This window comes from Chrysemys picta, chromosome 9 (genome assembly GCF_011386835.1).
Source record: "Chrysemys picta bellii isolate R12L10 chromosome 9, ASM1138683v2, whole genome shotgun sequence".
NCBI lineage: Eukaryota > Metazoa > Chordata > Testudines > Emydidae > Chrysemys > Chrysemys picta.
Genome location: NC_088799.1, coordinates 80,552,495 through 80,575,605, shown reverse-complemented (window position 1 = coordinate 80,575,605; position 23,111 = coordinate 80,552,495). Strand labels below are relative to the sequence as shown.

General features: G+C 51.5%; 1 protein-coding gene across 19 annotated transcripts in view; it reads left to right on the top strand.

The window, feature by feature from the left end:
* Positions 1-23,111, top strand: part of STARD8 (StAR related lipid transfer domain containing 8) — a 154,681-nt gene that overhangs the window by 120,737 nt on the left and 10,833 nt on the right. For 8 of the 19 annotated variants that reach the window (XM_065556557.1, XM_024109502.3, XM_065556558.1 and 5 more), the window contains 6 exons: positions 1,343-1,414; positions 6,129-6,210; positions 13,589-13,652; positions 17,393-18,762; positions 21,351-21,524; positions 22,349-22,508. In XM_065556557.1, the coding sequence (XP_065412629.1) occupies positions 1,343-1,414; positions 6,129-6,210; positions 13,589-13,652; positions 17,393-18,762; positions 21,351-21,524; positions 22,349-22,508 (1,922 nt within the window). Of the gene's footprint in view, positions 1-1,342; positions 1,415-5,294; positions 5,390-6,128; positions 6,211-12,442; positions 12,731-13,588; positions 13,653-17,392; positions 18,763-21,350; positions 21,525-22,348; positions 22,509-23,111 lie in introns of all 19 variants that reach the window. The other 11 variants (XM_042853292.2, XM_005279533.5, XM_005279534.5 and 8 more) reach the window with 4 other exon arrangements.

Sequence of the window (23,111 nt, the reverse complement as noted above, 5' to 3'; positions counted from 1 at the left end):
GCAGAGCCGCTGTTAAGGGGAAAGTGGGCAAGGAAGAATCTGTGTGAATTTACAGTAGGCTTTTCTCTCTTGTAAAATACGTTGGTCATGATCATAAACTTTAATCTTGCCCAGCAGTCTGATGGCTGCTGACATCAGACAACAGCTTCCCTCAGCTGCATGGGATTGTGGCTGACAACCTCAGGTTCTGAAAGTTCTAGAAATTTCCTAGAAAACAAAGTGTCGGCTGTTCTATTGCCAACCCCCAGGGGATTTTCAAGCAACGTATAAGCAAATACCCGTAGCTCTGTCAGTAATTCAGAGCTGGGCCCCTTACTAAGTTTTGCAAGAACCTCGTCGCTGTCCTGATTTCTGTTTCACAAACACTGTCTGGCTGGTTGCCGGCAGTCCTCTGAGGTATTGCCCTGTGGCCTAATTTTCATGTTTGCTGAGTGCTCCGAATTCCCATGAAAGTCAATGGGGGCTGGGCAAATCAGACCACAGGGCAATAGCCTAGAGCAAGGACCTAGAGGTCAGAGTTCATATTCTTCATACCTCATAAAAGAGCCTGATTCTATCCCCCTTGCTCATAAGTAGCACCTAATTCCATGACTAGTCCCATTGATTCCAGTGGGGGTGCTAACTTAGTATGGTCCTAGACTTTCGTGGTGGAAGCCTGCAGAGGGCCTGTCAAGTGATAAGCCCCCATGAGCCCTAACTTATTTTTTTAAAGATTCTTACTTTCTCCTGGCAAAGTGTCACTCAGTTCAGTGAGTTTAGAAATCAAATATTTCAGCAGGAGATTAAAAGCATTGCTTGTGGTCAAATCCCTATGTTGCAACTCCATAGCCCGTTCCATACCCTCTCTGTGCTGATGCTAAGGGAGAATAAGTCCTGTTAAAGGACGGGAGAAGGAGACGGCATTTCTGCAGCACAGAAATGGGAACAAAGGGTGAGGGGGGCCAATGCCCCTCTCATCAAGTGCAATACTCTAATGCTAAAGGAGAATAGATCCTAGAATGGAATCCATAAAAGCTCCATTTGGGTTGCGCTCTCAGGGGTCCTGATGCGGTCTCCTTCTAACCACTTCTATCCCATGCATAGGTGCTAGCCCATGCTTGTTGAATGAGTGCTGTCAAGGGGGGATTTGTAGGTTTTACACATCCCATTTCATGTAAATATATTTACTTCGACTGGAGTGCATTTAAAAATGGGTTCAGGCCACGAAGGTTGGATTCAGGTGTGGTTCTGAAGTTCAGAAGCTCGGGAGTGTTTGGACTGGCCCAGACCCTAGTGCACGTTGCCACACTTTGGAGATAATGAAGTTGAGATCCTCAAACTAGTTCATTTGCTTTTGTTTCAGAAGTCGAGGCCAAGAAAGCTTGTGACTGGCTGCGTGCAGCAGGATTTCCTCAGTATGCACAACTTTATGAAGGTAAGTGTCCCCTCTCTCGCATTCTCTGGGTTGGGGGAGCACTGAGGGGAGAGGTAATACTCTCATTTCTCTAAGAGCATGCCTTTGAAAACAGCACTGCACCATGTGTAGAAAGGATTCAGGTCCCACCACCCACCAGTTTGGGGTTCTAGTCCTGAGCTGTTACCCATGCTTCCTTAGCCAGGAGGAGCTGAGAGAGCCTTTGAGATGGCACTTAACTCCCAGGAGGAGAGACGACCCCCAGCACCCTCGGGCCAGTGCTCGAAGCAGTGTTGATGAGCTCCAGGTATCGTCAGCCTTGGATGGATGGAAAGAGAGGGAAAATGAGAGAAAATCCAGAAGATCATCCTGTACCTCATCAGGATGGGTTCTGCAGCGTGAGGCTGAGTGTAGTTGGTTGTTCAAGTCCGGAGATGTGTCTGAACAGCAGCCGCCTTCCTATGTGATCAGGGATGGCTGCAGGCTGCTACCCGAGCAGTGGCTGCTATGTTTTTGTTGTCACTGTGGTAGTGAGTGTCTGATTTTGTGCTCTGATCAATGACAACGGTGTCCCTGGCAGCTGTGCTTAGGGTCTTGGCTAGCTGGAGCCTGGGATGGGGAGTAGACCGGATGGTATAGTATGCTCAGACCATGGGGCTAGTCATTCCTGGCCTCCCCTATTCTTTCCAGTTTGGATGACGTGTGTGTGTGTGTGTGTGTGTGTGTGTGTGTGTGTGTGTGTGTCTTAACTAGCTGCAGATGGCGACTGCAGGGGAAGTTCTCAGAGCACTGGAGCCAGCCTGAAATACTGAGGAAGAGATGGAGGGGGCAGTTTGCTACTTTCTGATTATATGGTTCAGCTTTAAGCCTTCCGACTTGATAGAGGCCTGGAGAACTAGTCTTCTTATCGGCCTTTCTGCATTCCTAAACCTCTGCCCTTCAGGCAGCACCACTAGAAAGTTCCCAGGATGCCTGACCAGCCAGCGGGGGAGACGGGTTTGCATAGATGACAGTGCTGGCAGGTATTTTAATAAGCTCTTGCTGGAGGTGGTGATGCATGTGCAGCTGAACTGGCCATGGCACCGGAGTGGGAATGAACATTTCTTTCTCACTCTGTTTAACTGTCTTTGCTGGCAAATGCCATTCCCCCACTCAGTATGCAGGAGCCAGGTTTGTGCGCGCCCTGAGTATAGCACCTCTGTGCTGGGAGCTGCATTTCTCTCTTGTGAGGTCCCAGAAGGAAGGATGTTTTAGGAGAGGTGGCTGAATGAATCCAGCTGACTTTCTCATGCGTTGTGTGTTTCTCAGGGCTTGTCTACACATACAGTGTGGCAGTGATGCAGCTCCACTGGTGCAGCTGTGCCACTGTAGTGCTTAGGGAAGACGCTACTTATGCCAAAGGGAGAGCTGCTCCCGTCGGCGTAGTTAATCCACCTCCCTGAGAGGCAGTAACTACGTGGATGGGAGAAGCTCTCCTGTCACATAGCGCTGTCTACACCAGGAGTTCGGTCGGTAGAACTACGTCGCTCCGGGGTGAGGGTTTTACATATCCCTGAGCGACGTAGCTATACTGACATACGTTTGTAGTGTAGACCAGGGCTCACAAACCCCATCTGCAAATTAACCCTTGCAGAGTGTGTTTCTGGACCCAGCTTCGTTTACTTCAAACACACGGTGAAGGCCAGTGGTCCCCATGGAGGCTGAAAAATCATAGCTTTGGCTCAGCTTAGCCTGAGGAAGGAGGAGGCTAGAACAATAGCTGGAAGCCTGGCCTCCAGGCAATGTGCAAAGCCAGCTATTGTTCAGCTGGGACACTTCCACGTGCCCCCTCCCAGCAACCTAAGCACACAAAGCAAGATATTCCCTCCTTGCTGATAGCTTTACAGGCTGCCTCTTTGTTTCCAGTTTCTATTTTAGGGGTGACCTCTACGTGCATCCAAGTGTAAAGACTGACCAGATTTCTGGAATCTAGGCCCAGATCTGATTGCCCGTGGGCTGATTACAGCTCATGCTCAGGGAGACAAGAATTGGGTTCTAGACACTGGAGTCTGTCAAGAAACAGTCCAAGCTCAGTGCTGGTCTAACAAAGCCTTCTGCAGCTTCTCTCTGCTTTCTTCTCTCTCTACTGCTTCCTGCTCCCTGTGGAGTCAGCATTCCCTTCATCCCTGTGTTGCAACCTGCACTGGACGGCTTCAGTTACAACCAGGCTTTTGCCCTCGTTAATAGAGTAAAAAGTATATATGTATGTCCCCAGCAGAGCTCCTTAGAAGAGGGAAAGGAGCAGAAAATTCCATGTGGTTTGCTAAGGACCTTGCTATGCAGATCTAATCTACCTGGAAGGCTTGTAGATACTACAGTAATGATGTGCATTATGGAAAACCCTATGATAGATGGATGCTAGTGATAGCTGTGTTTAAAGACATGACTATCCTAAGCATGTGCTAGCTTCACTCCTTCCCCAGCCCCTGCCCGGATGCCAGCTAACGTCTCTATCCTCCGAGACTTGACTCATGACTTTTGAGTCAGGTCTGGGGGAGGCTGAGTGAGTGAGGTCCCGGAGCAGCCGTGCTGCTGTGCACATTCCAGACCACTTGCTTGAGTTAGCAGAGGGAGAGTGTCTGCCTGAGAGAGTTTGCAGCACCGCTGTGAAGTTTCCCTACCCTGGCCCTTCTCACTGCTCTCCTCTTTTCCTTCCTGTGGGTGCAGATGTGAATTTGTCTTTTGAGCCAAAGCTGTGGGTGTTTTGAATGCCGATGAAAGAGATTCAAAGCAGCCACTCTCAGCTGGGGGCCCGTCCATGCTCGCGGGCTGCAGAGGAAGCCCTGATATGTCGCATCACTGCCATGGCCACTGGATGTAAAACAACTGGCTTTTCTCCAGAAAACAGGGGCCTTATTGTTTGGGTTGGGTCTAGATTTGGAGCATTGGAAACATTGTGAGCAGTGGATTTTCAGAGAGTGCAACTCTGCCGTCTGATTCACTCATGCTTGGCTCAAAAAGCGGGTTGTTTGGTAGTGGGCTCAGAGGCTTAACAGATGATTTTTGGGATGCTGCCACACTCCAAAAAACGGCATGAGTCCAGATCCATGTCTCCCCCACCTCTGACAGTGGTGCTCCAGAGGCAGGTGCCTTTAGTAAGATTGTTCTTATTCTGCATACTCGAGAAAGAGTGTGATCGACCAGTTAGAGGGAGTCAGGTGTTCGGACTTCTGTCTCCAGCTTCGCCACAGATATACTGTGGGACCCTGGGCAAGTCACTTAACAGGGATCATTATAGCTCCCACTGGTCAAGCAATGAGAGATCCTCGCCCGGGAGAGGAGAGAGACGCGCATAGTGTTGTGGTTATCATCACTGTCTGAAACTAGTTCAGGAGCATCAATGATTCCTGCCCTGAGGTCGAATAACTCACTGTTTTGCAGCTTCCTCCCTTGGGTAGCCACTGGGGAGGGGGTCAGTTACCTGTGCTCTTACACATACCATGTACCTGCTAATTTAAAGCTTTTAATGAAAACCTAAGCATTCAGGAACATGTGGGCTGAACAAATTGAGCACGACGTGTCTGTTTGAAGAGGGAAATAATAATTCTCCTCCCCCTTTCCTGGTGACCTCTACTCCTCTCTGCTTTCCTCCTTCAGGTACTTTCAGAAAGCTGGCCAAGTGCCAAAGGGGAAGTCGGCCCCTGTGCGGGAAAAGGTTTACCCTCTGCAGTGCTAGCACTCTCCACTCCCGTGGGTGTCACTGCAGCCTGCGGTCCGGATGTGGCAAGGTGTGGGAGAGAGACGCTTACCCGTGCGGGCTGTGCGGGGCATTGAGTGCAGGCTGGGTGTGTGTTTGTGAATAGGCTGATCTGTCAATGCAATCGGATGGGACAGTTTAAAAAAATGGAAAGTGTTTCCCCAGGAGGCGCGCTCGGCTCCAAGCAGCACATGCCAGGGTCATTTAACCATGGAGTATTTACCCTGCAGGGAGGAAACTGTCTGTCTGAGAACAAGCAGGTGAGATAGGCTGCTGCTGAGTAACGGGGTTTACATTTCTTAGCGCGCTTTGGTTTATATCCCTGGTGCTGCCCTCCCATTTTCTGTGTGCTTTGTTTCTCCCCCTCCGCCCATCTCCACTGTCTAACTCATCCTTTTCATCTCTGCATTTCTCCGGTGCCCATCACCCATGGCAGCTAGGCACCACTGAGTCTCCCCTCTTCCACCTCCGGGTCTCTCCCCCTTTTTCCTTCTCTGGCTGCCTACAGGAGCTGCCAAATGTGAAGCCGCAAGTTGTCCCTTCAGTGGGGAATGTCTGGCCAGCCTCCTTCCTGCGCTGTTGGAGTGCGACCCTTGAGCCCTGCCCCTCGGGAGCTTCCCCTTGACATTTCGGGGCTGTTCGTAGAGCAGTGATATAGTGCTCACTACCTTCTGGGTAGTTGCTTCTCCCTCCCGCTCTATCATCCCAGAAGTGTCCGGAGGTTGTCCCATGGTGAAGCTGCTCCACGTGGCATGCAGATGCACTGCCCGAGCGTTAATCATATCTTTTACCTGTTGCTTACAGTCTTCATGGCTGGGTTCAGAAGCTTCCTACCCTCCTTCCTTCTGTGGCTCTCCCATTTTCCTCCCTGCTCTTCCCTTCTCCAGGTCACACCACACCGCCTCTCCCTCCCCACCCCCATAGGCCCACTTTGTCTCCTGGTAGAGCTGCTGACTCAACTTGTGACTGTAATTCTCCTCTTTCTCTTCTCCCCCTCAGACTCGCTGTTCCCTATTGACATCACGTCCGTGAAGAAAGACCACAGCTTTCTGGACCAGGATTCCCTCAAATCCCTTTGCAGGTAAAGCTTCCCACAAACCAAACTAACCTCTGCAAAGAATGGAGGAACCATGGGATCCCCTCTCTCTGCTGCCCTGTGCTGTGTTGTGCCAGCCCCAGGGCTAATCCTCTGAGAGCCTTCTGAGATCCCCCGGGAACGGGGTAACCTAGATTAGAGACAGCACAGGCTAGTGGGGCTCAGGGGACCTAGGTCTCTGACACTAACTTGCTGTAGTCACTCTGGCTTGCTCTACACTAAACCCCCAAATCGAAGTAAGGTACGCAACTTCAGCTACGTGAATAACGTAGCTGAAGTCGACGTACCTTACTTCGAACTTACCGCGGTCCACACCCGGCAGGCAGGCTCCCCCGTCGACTCCGCGTACTCCTCGCGGCGAGCAGGATTACCGGAGTCGACGGGGAGCACTTCTGAGTTCGATTTATCGCGTCCAGACAAGACGCGATAAATCGAACCCAGAAGTTCGATTGCCTGCTGCCGAACCAGCGCGGTAAGTATAGACAAGCCCTCTGTCTCTTTCAGCCTCACTTTCTCCATTTGTACAACAGGGTGATGGGATGCTTTACTCATTCAGGCATAACATGCTTTGAGCTCCTTGGATGGAAGGTGCTAGAGCCAAGTATTGTATTATTTACACACACCCCGAGCTCTTGAACAGTAGACACAGCTTCCAAAAAATCCCCTTTCTAGATTTATCTCGTGTGTTTGTCCGTGTTTTAACTTTTTGCCTGAGCAATCCCAGTCCCTTGTGGCTGTGTTTCCAAGTGAAGCAGGTGCTACGTGCAGAAAGTCTGGCCATTGACTATCCATCCCAAAAGGATGTGGTTGGGGTGAGCATCTCAGAATTGGGCCATGTCTCTCAGTTTTACCTGGACTTTATGGGACTTGGGAATTGGCCAGGGAGTACGAGGAGCACTCACTCATAAGGACTTGTAGCCCCCGATCTTTCCCATTCTGTCCAGATGTGCAGAGAGGAGCAGAAATTACACCAAGTCCGTTGAGGTGAAAGATAAGGGTGAGCACAGAAGTTAACCAAAGATCTCAGACTTTTCTAGAAGATTCCACTTGGGTTGGGATGTGAAAATGGGCAAAGGTTCAAGGAGGGACTTGTTCTGTGTCTGAACCATCTGCCCATTCTCTACTCTTTTACCATTAGCTTCTACGTAGTTCTCCCTGTGCATATGGGATCCAGAAAGAAATGAAGCGCTTTCCATTGTTCTAATCTATGTTATACTGATGGTGCTTTGTCACTTCTCTAACAATTGAAGAGTATTTGAAAATCCTCACTCCAGGCTTCAGAGCGGGGATTTTGTTTCTTGTTGTTCTGCTTAGACTGAATTCACGATGGGGCTGCTTATGCCAGAAACGCCATCTGTGAGCAGAATTTCACTTGGGTGACTTGTGCCTGTCACATGTAAATAAAAGAAAACGCTCAATGAGTGATTTACTGAGCTTTTGAAAAATAAAAGGTGCGACATGAATATTAGACTGTCAGCTATCCCTTACAGTGGTTTGTGAGGAATTGTAGTGGTGTGTTTGTTCTGTAGTAGTAGATGATTCTCTGCAGTTGATTCTTAGTTTAGCGTATAATCTGCCGCACCTTGCATTTTACTGTGGGCTGTGAATTCCTTTCCCAGACCTGAAGAAGAGCTCTGTGTGGCTTGAAGCTTGTCTCTCTCACCAACAGAAATTGGTCCAATATGTCTCTCTTGAGTTCTATACTTGTAGATTAATTTTCTTTCGTGGAATAAACAGTTGTCTGGTTGCTCTGAGTAAGGATTTCCTTTTGAAGAAGTGATTGTCTGGAAGTGTCAGTACAGTTCACGTGATTAACATAGTCATCCCAAATGCATGGGAGGAGAAACTACGGAGTCCTTTGCCCCAAAACACACACTCTCTTTATACCAGCAGGGTTGAAAAGAGCACCACTAGATTCTGTACATATATTTTTTGGAAGAGGAGGTGCCCTGGTCCCTATGGTGGACACTATTAATACCACTGTCATGACCAAAGGGGGATACTTAATAGAGAGGGGCTGTCAGATCCCTGTGGTTTGTGACTATAAATGCCTAGTCCAGTCCGAGACTGTGAATGATCCAGGATATTTAGCTCCCATGTTTTGGGTTCCCATACTCCTCTCCACAGCTAAGTCCCTGCAGTGACCCTCCAGCTGAGAGGTTGGGTAGATATTTACTATAGTAAGTGCCCTTCTCGCTCACAGGAGCAATGGAAACATCTCTGCTAGGGCTTTTACCATAATGAGGCTGCTGTAATGTTGTGATTCCTGGGGGTGGATCAGAGCTACTTCTCCTTGCTGGGGCAGTGGAGGTTGTATGAAGGTTTTGAAGTTCCTGGGTGATAGTCCATCCCTGTCAGAGCTTTTATGTTTCTTTGTTTCCACTTGTGGCTTAGCATTCAGGTGGCTTGAGTTGTTTCTGGAGTTGTTTCGCTCTGGTAACCTGGAACAGGTCATTTCTGCCTGCTCAGGTGATCGCTTTACATAGTGGAGCCTGCATCATTGCCAACCCCTTTGGGAAGAGAGCGTGCGGTGGGTGGCATGAGTAGACCGTGGCTTTTGGACAGGCATGCCTGGAGCCAGCTTTCCAAAGCCATCCAGTAATCTCTGGGGTACGCAAGGTGGCCACATGCAGCATTTAGCTGATTAGAAGGTCAGAAAAGGAAATTAAATGGCTCTTCCAAGAAAATGAAATCCCATACACACATGTTCTCCCTCCTGCTCTCCCTCTCTTTCAACTTCCTTCTGCCAAAAGTTCATGAATTTAATCCCTTTGCTTTTGAACTTTCTTCTCCAGCCAGCAAGGGACAAAGTGAAAGGCTGTTTGACTTATTTCCAGATGGGTGGCAGGCCAGGCGCGCGTCGGGCATTGCAGCTGCCAGTGCTGGATCAAACCACTTCTTGTGCTTCCAAGTGCCCACTCGATCCCTTTGCCCCTGCCCCGGAAGGGCAGTTGTAGAAAATCTTCCTCCTCACCCCCAGAATCATTATATTCTTATGAACGCAGGCTCTGTCTCAGTCCCTCAGCATCCTGCATCTCAGATTTTCTGCCCAGTTTATGAAAACCTCTGTGAATGGTCACTCCAGTCTTAACCAGCTCTTGGAACTGTCAGCTGAATACGAGTTTGAGCCCTAGGGGAAACCACAAACTTTTGACTGGCTTTATCTTCCCGGCAGAAATGGTGGGGTTTTTTTGCAGCAGGGTAACTAATGACTGTTCGCTACCCCCTTGTCAAATCCTAGTTGAGACAAGGCTCTGTAGTTTTTACCACGAGATAGCTAGGCGAGATCAGCGCTATGCCACCCGCCCGTGATTGCTAGCTGGTGGTAAAAACAACAGAGCCTTGTTTCCCCCAGGATTTTACAGTGAGGTCGCTAATAGCTGATGTGGGTAAGTTACCTTGCTGTAAAAACATACCTCTCTTGGCCCTGAGGACATAGCCCTTGTGTCCTGGAACCTTTGTGTAGTGTGCACATTAGCAGTGACAAAGGTGCTAATTAACTCGTGTTAATTGGCAGAGTTAAAGCAGGACCACAAACTCTAGTCCAGATACCCCTGGAGTGCAATGTCCAGTGGTCTCAGCTCAGCAACGGGAACCAGGGACTCCTGAGTTCTAATCCCAGCTCTGATTCCCTCTGTGAATTTGGCAGAGTCACTTCATGTTTCTTTGCTGAATAGCCTGCGTTTCTTTCAGTGTCAGATGTTTGAAGGTGCCCCTCCATTGTGCCTGCAGAACTTGCATGTGTAACCCCCTTCAAATCCCTCCGATTATGTTACATATGTCCCCCCATTTCCATGTGCAAACCTGCACTCATGTGTGTAAATTGGCTTGTTCATAACTTTTTTGTGGGACCAGTTCAGGAAGCCCCTTTGAAACTATATCCCTTTAATTAGGGTTACCATATTTAAAAAATAAAAAAGAGGACACTCCACGGGCCCCACCCCAACTCCGCCCCTTCCCCAAAGTCCCCGCCCTAACTCCCCCTCCTCCCTCCCAGCCGCGCGAAAAGGGCTGCCCAAGCGCTACCGGCTTCACGGTTTGCTGGGCAGCCTCCAGACCCTGCGCCCCCGGCCAGCACTTCCCCAGCGCAGCTGGAGCCCAGGAGGGGAAGCGCCCAGCCGGGGGTGCAGGGTCTGGAGGCTGCCCAGCAAACCGTGAAGCCGGTAGCACTCGGGCTTTGGGCAGCCCCTATGCCTCCGGACCCTGCGCCCCCGGCCGAGCGTGCCCCCGGCCGGGCTCCCAGCTGCTCTGCTCCTCCCCTGACTCTTCGGCTCTGTTTAAGAGCTGAGCTGCCCGAGCCAGCGCTACTGGCTTCGGGCAGCCCCCTTGCCTCCGGACCCTGCGCCGCCGGAGCAGAGCAGCTGGAGCCCAGGAAGGGAAGTGCCCGGCCGGCGGATCGGGGTCCGGAGGCACGGGGGCTGCCCGAAGCCGGTAGCGCTGGCTCGGGCAGCTTGGCTCTTAAACAGAGCCGAAGTCTGAGTCAGGGGAGGATCAGAGCAGCCGCGGGAGAGGAAGTGCCCGGACAGTATTTTTCCCGGACATGTTCAGCTTTTTGGCAATTCCCCCCGGACGGGGGTTTGATTGCCGAAAAGCCGGACATGTCCGGGAAAAACCGGACGTATGGTAACCCTACTTTAATGCCCGTCAGTACTGGGTGGCTAACCACCTCCCCAAGGGAATTCTGGGAATCTCCCCCACATTGTGCTTTATAGACACCTGCCTTCTTCTCAGGGTGCTTGAAAATGCAGAGGGAATGGGTGTCCTCAATAGAGGCCGGCCGAGATTTAATTAAATTAAGGCCGAGGATTTGCCATCCCACCTGGTGGCTTTTCTCTCTACCTCCCTGCTTGTACACTGCCCATTATATTATTAGCTTCCTGGGGAAACTGTTATTAAATTGCCCGGAATCTAAACAATGGGAAAAGGGAGTGAGGCTTAATCTGCTGTCAGCTAAGTGTCAAAGCAGTTTAGTCGACTGCTCTGAACAAGTTAATAACAGGCAAGCAGGTCATGTGTCTCATGCTCAGAGCAGAGACTGAGCCCAAACCAGCCAGCTTCTTCCCTCCCCCTCCTCAGAGCATTTCTTAAATGCCCTGTGAGGGGACGCAGTTCATTCCTGTTTCCTTTCACCTCCTGCTGCCACTTCCTTCCCCTTGCTTTTTAAAACAAAGATTATTTTTCTGAGAATTCTTTGCGGGTGAAAGGCGTTGGGTTTGCAGCCCTGCAGGCTGGAATCCTCTGTTTATCATCTGAGCAGGTACGCCAGGGCAGTGACGAGCCAGCTCCCCCCACTGCTGTGAAGGAACCAGCTCCAGCAAAGAAACCCAGCCTTCATGGCCTCACTGCTAAGGCACCTACAAGAGGCCAGCCGTGATGGGCTCTTCTTACTCTCTCATTCTCGTTCACACTAGCAACTTGTTTCCGTGCATGGAGAGAGGCTGTCTGGATTTCTATATCGCTTTTCAATGAGCTGCCCTTTGTTGTATTTAAGTCTGTTTCCTGCAGTCATATAGCATGAGCTGACAAACCGCAGTGTATACTCCAGTCTCTCACTACAATTAGCTCCCACGCTCACAGACGCAGACATAAGTCACTTCTGGACCTGGAGATTAGCAGTTCTTGCAGACCAACCGCCGAGTTTAGCCTTTCCACTCCAGTGTGAGCAGATAGGCTCCCAGCCATTAAATGATGCTGGCAGATTTGTAGCTCTTCTCAGGTTTATAGGAATGTGCCCAGCAATCTTGGAAATAGTGGAAACTACCTGGGTGCCCTAGAGGGAATCCCATCATGAGGTCACCACGGGGGCGGAGCAAACAGATCTAGCAGTAACTGGGATGAATCATGCTGTATCCACTCAGAAAGCAGTGCTGAAGGGATGGTGAAGTCACATTGCTGGACAGAGCCCAATGCGATGTGGCCAAGAGCAGTTCAGCTTCCGCTGTGCAATTCTGCCAAAACACCACCGTGCTGATGTTCTGCAGGCTCTCCTTTGTAGTCCAAGGCTGGAGTGGGGAAACTGCCAATTCACTCGAGTCCTGGCCTGCAGCATTGCACATTTTATTTAGTCTTGTGTTCTGAAGCCCTCACAATTCATCTCATTCCTGACCTGTGGCTTCCAAGCTGGGCCCTGCCCATCTCTGCTGATGCACCTTCATCCTAATCTGCAGCATTTGCTGCTATTCCAGTTATTCCCTTGCATTTCAATTCCAACCTGCAGCCTTCACTTCTGCACGCCAAGGCACTTCCCTGTTAGTCTGCAGCATTCTGTGCCGTACCTGACCCGCTCCCAAAAGCACAACCAGTGCACCCTAATCCTGCTCGACAGTACCCCTGGTACTCCAGTCCTGGATTCCTCTGGAGCAGAAGAGAAAAGATTGCCTGCCGGCTAAACACATGTTCAAGTGTGGACTGAAGATTTGAGGCCTCTGGAGATGCAAATGGCCTGGGTGCTAAACCCAGAGAGCCACTGACTCACCCACACACACCCCCGCGCAATGACCTAGAGGTATTTATAGGGTTCCTATTTCTAAATCCTCTCCTTCGTCATCTGAAAATCAGTGTGATGTCAGGGCTTGGTGGCGCTGTTGGAGAGGGGCTCTTCTGACTGTTACAGGATGGATTTGTTTTATCTTGTGGGGAAAGGGCTGTATTTGTTTTTGTGTTTTGTATTTTATATTTAAGATGCGTAACCCCTTCAGTGCCACAGTGAAGTATTGGGTATTTCCATTAAATGCATTTCTCCGCCTCCCCACCCCCTCCAGCACGACTGGAGGTGCCTGGGCTAGCCTGACATTCTATGGAGGCCCAGTCACATTGCAGCAGCAGTGAATGGGGTTAACTTGTAGCCATGGGAAGGGTAAGAAACAAACTTCGGGAAGGGTTAGGAAGTGGCTTCTGGTACCAAGTCAAATATGGGACGTAAAAAGCAATCCGAATCCACGCGAGAGTCAGCCACGGGAAGGGGTGCAATGTACAGTGGGTGGCAGTGGTGGATGTGTGCAGCTGTGGGTGCTGAATCTGATGCCGGCCACAGGGCTAGTAAGCTGAAGTGTAACCAGAAGAGCTGCACGCAGTTTTTTTACATTCATAACTGATGCAGCAAGGCCAGAGGGGCCGGGGCTGTGAGCTGCCGAGCCTGGAGGGGCCGGGGCTAAGCCCTGGCACAAATTAAGCACTGCAGCCGGGGAATGTGCACTTGGCTGGAAGTGATCTTGGGCCTGTCCAAGCTCCATACATACGCTTGCTCCCCAGCTGTTTGGTGACAGGTGACAATGCCGCCACACGGGCCCTTGAGAAAAAAACAAAGTGCAGCAGCAAAAGCCGAAAGCCAAACCACACAAAAGCGTCTCTTGTTTGTTTGCAGGAGGCTGATGACACTGAACGCATGTGCCTCTATGAAGCTGGAAGTCCACTTTCAGCGTAAACAGGTGAGTGGTGAGGTTTCAAGGGTATAAACAAGGCCACGGTGCATTGTGGGGGAAACACATGCGCACGGATGGGACAATGAGCCTGTGTTTAAAAACGAATAATTGCAGCACTGCTCTTTCATGTAGAAAAGTATCGTTCCTGGATCAGATGCCTTCCCCTGCTCTGTCATGGGTCTTTCTGCTTGGCTCCGAATAAAGAAGGAGCACAGCTATCTAGAATCCCTGCTTACATGCTACAGGGTTGAGGTGGAAGGCTTGTGTCAGTGTGTGCTCCGTGATTTGTCATACTGTGCTGAGACTCCTCGTTTCAGCTGCAAAATTACACCAAAAAAATCTGTTACAGATTCTTTCTGAATGATCTATTTCTACATAAGCAATTGCTGTAGTTTCCATGAGGATGTTCTGTGATTGTGAAGGGGGGGGGTGGAGTCCAGGGAGTGCAGAGGGGGTGTCGACAAGAAGACAATCTCTCCAGTAAGTTCAGGTGCACTCTTGGAGGGTGTTTGAGAACACTGCTCTAGCAGATCTCCAGGGACATGAGGCTCTGGCTGGTTTTTTAAACTGTGCTATCTGGGGTCCCGCCAGCATTGCTTTTGCTTCCCATATATTAATATCTATTTTTGTCATCCCGCTCCTGATACCAGATGGAGGATTTCACAGGGGAAGAACCCTGATTTTTTTTTCTTTTCCCTCCCCCCTCCTTTGTTTGTTGGTTTGTTCTGCTGAATGCCTGTACTTGTCCATGGCCAGTTTTGTGTTCCCATTTGTCATGTTTCAGTGTAACCATTATGAGATCCATATTGTAACCATTCAGACCATTGGAGAAGCTGCTGCAGCAAGCCCGTTGCACGAGCTCATCCACATTCGAACTTAGGCCCCTGATTTGAGGTGAGCTCCCATCACCAGGAGACTTACTGCAGATATCTCATATGGTAACCATTAGTAGGGCCTGGTTGCAGCTGCTTCCAGGCCAGCCATAATGCAGTGCCATGCAGTTAAACGTGAACTAGAAGGGGATTTCCCTGAGCAAATGTCTGGCAGAATGGATCAGTGAGGAAACATAACCCCAGAGGGGAGTTTTCCCTCAGGGGGGGATAAAACTTACCCATGTGTCTCAGACAATAAAATGCTTCTCTTAAAACATTGTTTATTGTGGTTTCATATTTTCCATTCCCACCTGCACTCTGTGGCAGCTGCAGGCTCCGCACCTTAGTGCCAAAGGTCCTCACCTGTCCTGCAGAATTGCAGGAAGAGGTCATGGTTTTGGAACATTGTTCCAGTGTCCGGATCTCTGGTTCTGCAGAACACAAACAAGAGAAAGAAAATGAAGGTGGAAAGGGGGCCAGGGCCGAGTGGATAGCTTCAAGCTGTTTGCACTAGCTTCACTGAGTGCAGAGGCAGTGAGGTAGCTGCATTAAAAATAGAAATGTCCTAGATAGAGGGAGATTGGGGATAAATCTAATGGGAATTAGTAAAAATGTTGCGTGACTGACCAGACCAAGAAATCAGTATGTGGGCTGGGAGAAATGTCACAGCTGTCTCCAAAATTCTAATCCCAGTACAGGTTTTGGTAGCTAATTGCCCTTGCATTCCCTCTTCAGAAGGCGTTGCTACTGTTAACTCCGAACATACCCCACCTCACCACTAAAGCATTGTGGTTGCTGGGGAGCTATTGTTACCACTCAACTAGAACTGTTCACAGTTTTGGTAAATATTTTTGTAAATCTTGACTTTTGATAGGAAACAGTTACAATATTTTGGCCCATTTTCCCCCTATTTTTGGACCAGGTCTTACAATAAATTGCTTTAATTTTCCTACTGTAGCGTACGTTATGTGCTTGGCCACTACAGTGTGGGGATATATGCACATGACGTTTTGAGTGCTTTCTGGTGGTGGTTCTAATGATAGTGCTCCGTACTACAGGAAATGCTTCTTGGACCAGTGGATCTCAAACTTATTTGATCGCGCTTCCCTTCTTTGTGTCTGTAGTAGTTTGTGACCCCTCTCCCTGCTGCTCCTGCCACACAAGTACATATATGGCTGCCCAGCTCTGAAGGCAGAGCCGACAGCAGCGGCTGCTGTCTTGATGCCCAGCTCCGAAGGCAGTACCGCTGACAATAGCAGCGCAGAATAAGGGTGGCATGGCATGGCATTGCCATCGTTACTTCTCCACTGCTGCTGACGGTGGCGCTATCTTCAGAACTGGCTGCCTAGTCCGTAGCCACCACTCTCCAGCCGCCCAGCTCTGAAGGCAGAGTGACTTCTCATGCCCTCCCCCCCCCAGAGTACATTCTGCCTCCTCCAGGGGGTGTGAACCCCAGTTTGAGAACCTCAGTGTTGGACAACACTACCTAGAATCCATAACAGGAAGTTGAATATCCTGGTTTTAGATAGGGAACAATAAAGTCTTCTGGTCCTGTTAGCAGGAAACTTCGTGGCCTTTGAATTTCCCTAATAAATGATAAATAATGGATCTCGTGTGTGTGATGTACTAAAGTTGGTATTAAAGGAATGGAAGCTGCTATTTATGTGCACATCTTGCTCCAAATTCCCCTTTGCTTGTATTTAGGGAGGTGCTGCTATATTGAAAACCAGCCCTCCATCCAGCCCCCACCTTTAGCCTCATAGTAGTGGGATGTTTCTGATAAAAGGATCAGCAGTGAAATGGTTGACAATGATTAATATTTAAGCTGTCATCATTGGGTCTCAGAGTTAACACCCTATTTAGATGAGTGTGGGGAAGTTCACAATTTTGCTGGGTTCCCCCCCCCCCCCCGCCCCTCGGTCTATAGCAAAGGGCCCTTTAATTCAGCTACAGTAAGTCAGCCCAGCTGCATCCATTCACATCAGGATTTTTTTTTTTAAATATAATTTGCAGGTCTAACAGAGGTTTAAATGTTTGAAGTGAAAGCTTAGATTCTGTAACAACTCCTGGGGACACCAGAAGACAAGCTTCACCTGATCTCTGATTCGTATGTTGGCTCGGCAAGGCCATGAGCCATTCTGTCCCAGCACCTGACCTGAGACCCCCAGAAATTCTTTTCACACCAGCAAGTGTATCTAGAAAGCAATAGCTTCCATCTGTCCCCTCCCGCTTTGATTCAGTTACAGTGGAGCAGTCTGTTCTTTGTAGAACTCCTTCCATTGTGTGGCAAGGAACCCTCTGTTCTAAGTCTAAAGGCTCTGGGATTGGCTGCATGGCAGTGACAGTGCTTTCTAATGGACAACAGTACAGTGTGCTTCTGCTGGGCTGCTTCTCCAGTGCGCCACTGTCCTGGCAGGAGAGAGACAGGCAGAGCGTCAGGACACTATTACAAATTCTGGAGTCTGTTTGCATGGGATGGTGTTTTCCCCCTGCTTCGTAACCCTGTGAACGGGTTGGATCCACCATATGAAACATTTAGAACTAGCATGGGCACAGCCCTCAGGAACATACTGTAGAGAACAACCCAGCGCTAGCCCCCAGAGAATGGGCAGACTGAGACTTAATGGATCTTTTATCTCTCTCCTATGCAATTGCTTTTCATAGAAGGTGGGGTGTGCTTGTTGGGTCTCTTAAAGTGTATTGTACGTAGCACATGACCCCGTCAAGAGAAGATGTGGTTATGCAACTGTAAATTCTCCTACCCTAGCGGTGGTTGGTGGGTGTGAGTAGCCATGCAAAACTCAGGGAGAGGGTGGTCTGACTGGGTGACCCAGCTGATTGTGTCTTACTCTGTGATCCCTGTTCTTGGTTTAGAATGAAGACTCAGAGGAAGAAGATCTTTGTGCCATCAGCGACCGATGGGCCTTCCAGAGGGACAGCAAAAGGTGGTCCAGAATTGGCTCTGTCGACTTCCTCTCCCACAGTCCAGAGGTGCTGAACTCCACCATGCGGCAGACATCCAGCCGTGAGAGCATCCTTACAGACCCCAGTGCCAATCTGGAAGCCACTTCTCTCCACAGCAATATCAGCACAGGCAGCACTGGTGGCACAGTTGGCATTGTGGCCATCCCGCCTGACGTGTCACCCAGCCAGGACTCTCCAAACATCACCAAATCCAGCCAGAGCTTGAGTGACCACTCCGCGATAAACCAATCCCCAAACCAGAGTGCGAGTTCTAAGGACAAGTCCAAGAAGCGGAGGTCCCGCAGCTTCCTAAAAAGGATCGAGTCTTTCCGAAGGAAGGACAAAGAGAAATCTGACTCCAAAGCAAAGGATGCCACTAGTGGCGGGACAGCGACCAAACCAGGGTGGGACTCTGCGAAGAGTAATGGGGACCTTACTGCTGCCACGACCACCTCCCCCAAAAGAGGAATGTCCTCCTCTTTCCATGGCAACAAACACTTTCTCTCAGTGAGATATAGGACTAATCGCGTGTCAAACTGGGGCGAGAGGAAGCCGGGCTCTGAACTGAGACGCGGTGCGGTCTATCTGGAGGACTATGAAACGGCCCTGAAAAATAGCACCAGCTGGGCCGCTGGAGAACTGCACCAGCGGCCCGTGTACAAGGGCGACTGCCTGATCCACCTCCCTGGGGACCACAAGCCAGGGACTTTCCCCAAATCTCTCTCCATCGAAAGCTTGTGTCCTCTCGATGGCAGCCCTTTGGCGCACTGGAAAGCTGGGAACAAAGCGGTGGGACTTTCGGGGTGTGGAGTGGGTGGCAGCAGCAGCAGCATGGGCGACTCCTCGCCAAGGGGCTTTGCGTGCCGGCAGAGGCGGGGCTCCTGCAGCTCTGCGGGCAGCCGGGCGAGCGTGTACGACAACGTGCCTGAGTTTGGCAGCAGCGAAGATTTCTTCAGCATGGATGGGGAGGTGAGCTACAAAAACCTCGATGACATCTTGCAGGATGTCTGGGGGCTGCAGCGGAAGGTGGAGCTCTGGTCTAAGGCACTCAGCCCCGACCTGGATGAGGAGGGAGAGGGGGAAGGGGAGGAGGAGACGGACTCAGGAGGGGAGCCCACCTTCCCCTCCAACCTGAACTTGGAAGAGCAGTCCATGTCCGACGTGGGCACCTCTGCCAGTGACTTCGACAGCACGGGCAACTCCTTGAATGAGGCGGAGGAGATCGAGATGAGAGAGCGCAGGGATTCAGGTGTGGGAGCGTCCCTCACCAGACCTTGCAGGTAAGTGGGTTGGACACGTCACTGAGCTAAGGTCTAGGCACGACTCCCCTCAAACACTCCTGTCCCTGGCAGCTCAGCGTCCCTTTAATAGCAGGTGCGTGGCAGGTGGAGAGCTTAGTCTTGGGGCTGACTTTCCACAGGCACAACCAGCTGGCCCCTAGTGCGCCACCAGGCTTTTCCTTTGGAAGGGTGCTCGCAGGCCTCTGCTGGCAGTTTGCATTCCAGTCTCCCCCCGTCCGAATCCTCAGTGTTGCTTGTATGTAGATCAATCATGAGAGGCCACTAGAGAACCGTGTGAGGGGCTCTACTTCTTCTGGGACACCCTTTTGCCCTAGATCTAACATCATCTCCTGGATAAACCCTGGCATTTGCTTATTGCACAGCTCTGCTGGGCAGGGCCATCCCTACCCATACGCAAACTACACAGCTGCATAGGGCACCAGGAAATTTGGGGCACCAAATTGTCCCAAATTTCCTGGTGCTCTACGCAGCTGCATGCTGCATCCAGCTACAGCGGCCAGCCCGATCCCCCGGACGGCTGAGCTGGCCCCTCTTGGGCTGCGCACAGCGGGGCCCAGGAAAGCTGCCTCTTCCCCTGCCCCAGCCCTGCCCACACTCCGCCGCTTCCCCCCCCCCAAACCCTGTCCCCTTAGCTATGCATCCTGGGGGACTGCAGCAGGGGTCGGGCCCACCCTGCACTCATTGGGCGGCGGGAAGTAGAGCGACCTGGCCCCAGCCCGTTCCAGTCCGCCAGCTCACAGCCGCGCTGCCTGTGAGTGCTGGGGGACAGTTCTCTCCCCCCCAGGCCTGGAAGCCGGGGGAGCAGAGTGAAATAGGCTGGGGTCGGGGCGGGCGGGCCCAACCCCTGCTGCCTTCCTGCACTGGCTGCTCCTGCTTCCCAAAGGCCTGGGACGCATCCCCCCTTGGAGGCCTGGGGCCAGGCTCCCCCCCCTTGCTGGGGGGCTGCATAGGGCACCACAATCTCTGGGGATGGCCCTGCCGCTGGCCCACTAGCACTCGGGAGAGGAGGGAATGTCACTGTGATATTGGTTCCCGAGGCAGGCAGGCTGGCGTTGGTGTAGGTGACAGACGCGGTGACTGTGCCATCTGCGTATGCTATTGTTTTCACTGGGACTGAGCCAGCCTGGAACGAATGAAGACCCTGTTCAGAATCAGTTGCTCCAGGACCCCCTGCACTGTGTGAGACTTAGTTTGGGTGCCTAAGGGCAGCCGGTGAACACAGCTTGAGTCTCTGGTGCCCTCCAGTGGCCTGAAGCAAGCACCAAGCGCATTCGGAAGGACCAGGATTCTCATCTACCCTTTGCTGCTGCCAGTTTGAAGGGAACCATCACACAGACCCAGTTCCACACACACCCTGGACGTGCTTTGCCACTTTGACTTAAAATTATTAGTTATGAAACCAGGCAGTTACTGTCCATGGATTTGCTGTTAAACATGCTCGAGTGGGGTAGTTTGTCTGGTATGAAGGTCCCTCTGAAAAGCTCTGACATCTGCTCAGCTTCCCGGTTGCCCTAAGTTAACTGCCGCCTGCACATTTAGATAGTGGAGGGTAACTCCTCTGCTGGTAGGTGGTTGATGTGTGGGGATTTAGATCCATTCAGGTCAGCAGGGAAAGTCACACCCCCTCCGCTTGGAGATTTACCCCAGTGCATTGGTGGATGTCCAGGGGCCTATGAGAGCAACATGGACTTGGGAAAATTCAGCAGGGTCAGAGCTCACCATCAAGCTCCCTACAGCGAGTCAGTCAGGGGGTTCGATTGCCTTCGTTCTGCCGAAAGAAAGCATTGGCTCGGGGTGTTTGTGTCACTCTGATTTCACAGTGTTCTGGGATGACGTAGGGTCAAATTGTGATGTTGCTTCCCACTGTCACAACACAGCATCCCACCCAAAGCGCATGTGGGATTCTGTGAAAGAACGGCAGGCTTGCGTCTCTCTCCCAGACACTGATACCTTGGGACTGGCTGTAATGTAAATACCTGGCGGGATGGCTAGATAGGAGTCTAGGCCCTTCCATGAGGCCCGGTACAGACGTGTGGAAATCAGGATCTCTTGTGACTGATGAGCTGAGTGGTGGCCCTAGAGCGTGGTGACTTTGCTGGGGTAGGTTGGGTAGATAGCGGGGTTCTTTTTTACTGCCAGTGTTGTGTACTTCACCGGGCGGAAGGTGTAGCTCTGGGAAGCAAAAGAAAATGCCACTGCCCTCCACCCAGTGCCCCCGTTGCTCCCCAGGACAGCAGGTCTGTAAATCCCCAGGCTTAGCAGACCAATAATCACAGCACTGGGGTTCTCAATGGAAATGCCCCAGCTGTGTTCGAATTGCACGGGAGGGCTGCTTTGAACACTGTAATGGGCCCATCCCTCCCACGGCCTGAGGTAATTCATATTCTAGTCCCTGCTGGAGGAGATGGCAGGAGGGTGCTACCCCTGCTGGCTCAGTGCCTCTGCTGGACCCCTGCTCAGCTCCCAGGAGCACTGGGCAGTGCGGGAAGCAGGCGTCCTCCTCCCCTGGGGAAGCGACACGGCTGCCAGTGTGACCTTTTGTTCCCTCGCCCTGTTGTCCCCTCCAGGAAGCTACGCTGGCACAGTTTCCAGAACTCCCATCGTCCCAGCTTGAACTCCGCCTCCTTGGAGATCAACCGCCAGTCCTCCGCTCAGCTCAACCTGCTGCAGAAGTGCTCGCTGCTTCGCCTCACCGCCATCATGGAGAAGCACTCTGTGCCGCACAAGCAGGCCTGGGCCTGGTGAGCGTGGGAGAAGTGGGGGCGGGGAAGGGAAGCTGCAGGGCATGATTGAGTAGGGCCAAGCATGAGCTCCCTGAAATCAGAGCTTCAGATCCCAGCAGGGTTGACTCAACCTTTCATCCTCCTGTGGCAGATAGTGAGAGAGAGAGAGAGGTGTGTGTGTGTGTGTGTGTGTGTGTGTGTGTGTGTGTGTGTGTGTGTGTGTGTGTGTGTGTGTGTGTGTGTGTGTGTCGGGGGATGGTGCGGGAAGCCATCTTTGCTCTGCATGCACATGAAACATTGCCTTGGGCTCCCTGTAGGAGTTTGCTGTAGGCAGTTCCCCTGGCTGCTGCCCTCCACCCCAGAAGTGACTGCATTTCAGCGGTGCCGAATGGATTGTTTGTGAAGCACTTTGGGATGGAAGGTGCTGTAGAAACACAAGAGACTATGGAGGAGGGGGGGGGGGTTCTTTTGTACCCGAGAGTATCAATACAAGGTAGAGTTGTTTGTATGTGAGCACGTGGGTGTGTATGTATGCATATGGGTGTGTGCGCACACCATGTGTACATGTATGCATATGTTGTATGTGTGCATCCATGCATATGGTATGTAAGCATGTGAGCGCATGCACATGGGGGTGTGTGGGTGTGCACGTGTGTGTGTGGGTGTGCATATGGCATGTGTGCAGGGGAGCGTGCATGCATGCATATGAGGTGTACATGAGTGCATTTGTGTGTGCGCATATGTGTCCCCACCTCACCTCCTGCTTGCTGCTGTGAGCTTCTGCCCAGGGCAAAGGGTGGCTGTTCTGACTGGCCTGTCTGCCCCCTGTCCCCATCTCACAGGACTGTCCCCAAGTTCATGAAGAGGAGCAAAGCCCCCGACTACAGGGACAAAATGGTCTTTGGGGTCCCGCCAATCATTAACGTGCAGAGGACAGGGCAGCCTCTGCCGCAGAGCATCCAGCAGGCCATGCGCCACATCCGCAGCCAGTGCCTGGACCAGGTGAGGACCAGCCCTCTGCAGTACCACCCTGAACTCCCATTCACTTGCCCACAGCTCAACCGCCCCTCATTTAACCTTGTGTCAGCCGGAGCCCTGCAGTAGATGCAGCCATGGTGATCAGGGTGCTCACTCTCCGGGGATCTCTGTCTCTCTGTCAGGGTGCATGAGCGATGGAGGCAACCCCTCGCTTTGGCCCCACTGACTTTTAACTCCATAGGGTGCTGCTCCTTAACCCCTATGCATTCAGATTGCCTTGAGGGGGAGATACAGAGTTGCTTGCCAGAGGAGCGTACTGCAGCGTTAGGACTATGTACAGCTTCATTGCCTTTGCCCACAGCCCCTGCCCTGGGCTCCAGTGTAGCTCCCCAGCCCTGCAACCCTCTCAGTGGGGCAGGAAGAAGGCACTTTATTTAAGGAGCCACTGTCAGCCCCTGCTGGTACCCCTGGATGGTCTACCAGAACAGCCTACCAGGGGTATGGACCTGTCGCTGAGGGGAAGTTTGAAGGTGGGTGGGCTGGTCGAAAAGCCAGCAAGGTGGCAATGAGCTTTGGGGCACTGCAGTAAACTGAGGCTTGTTCCTGTATTCACCCCAGTCTCTGCCT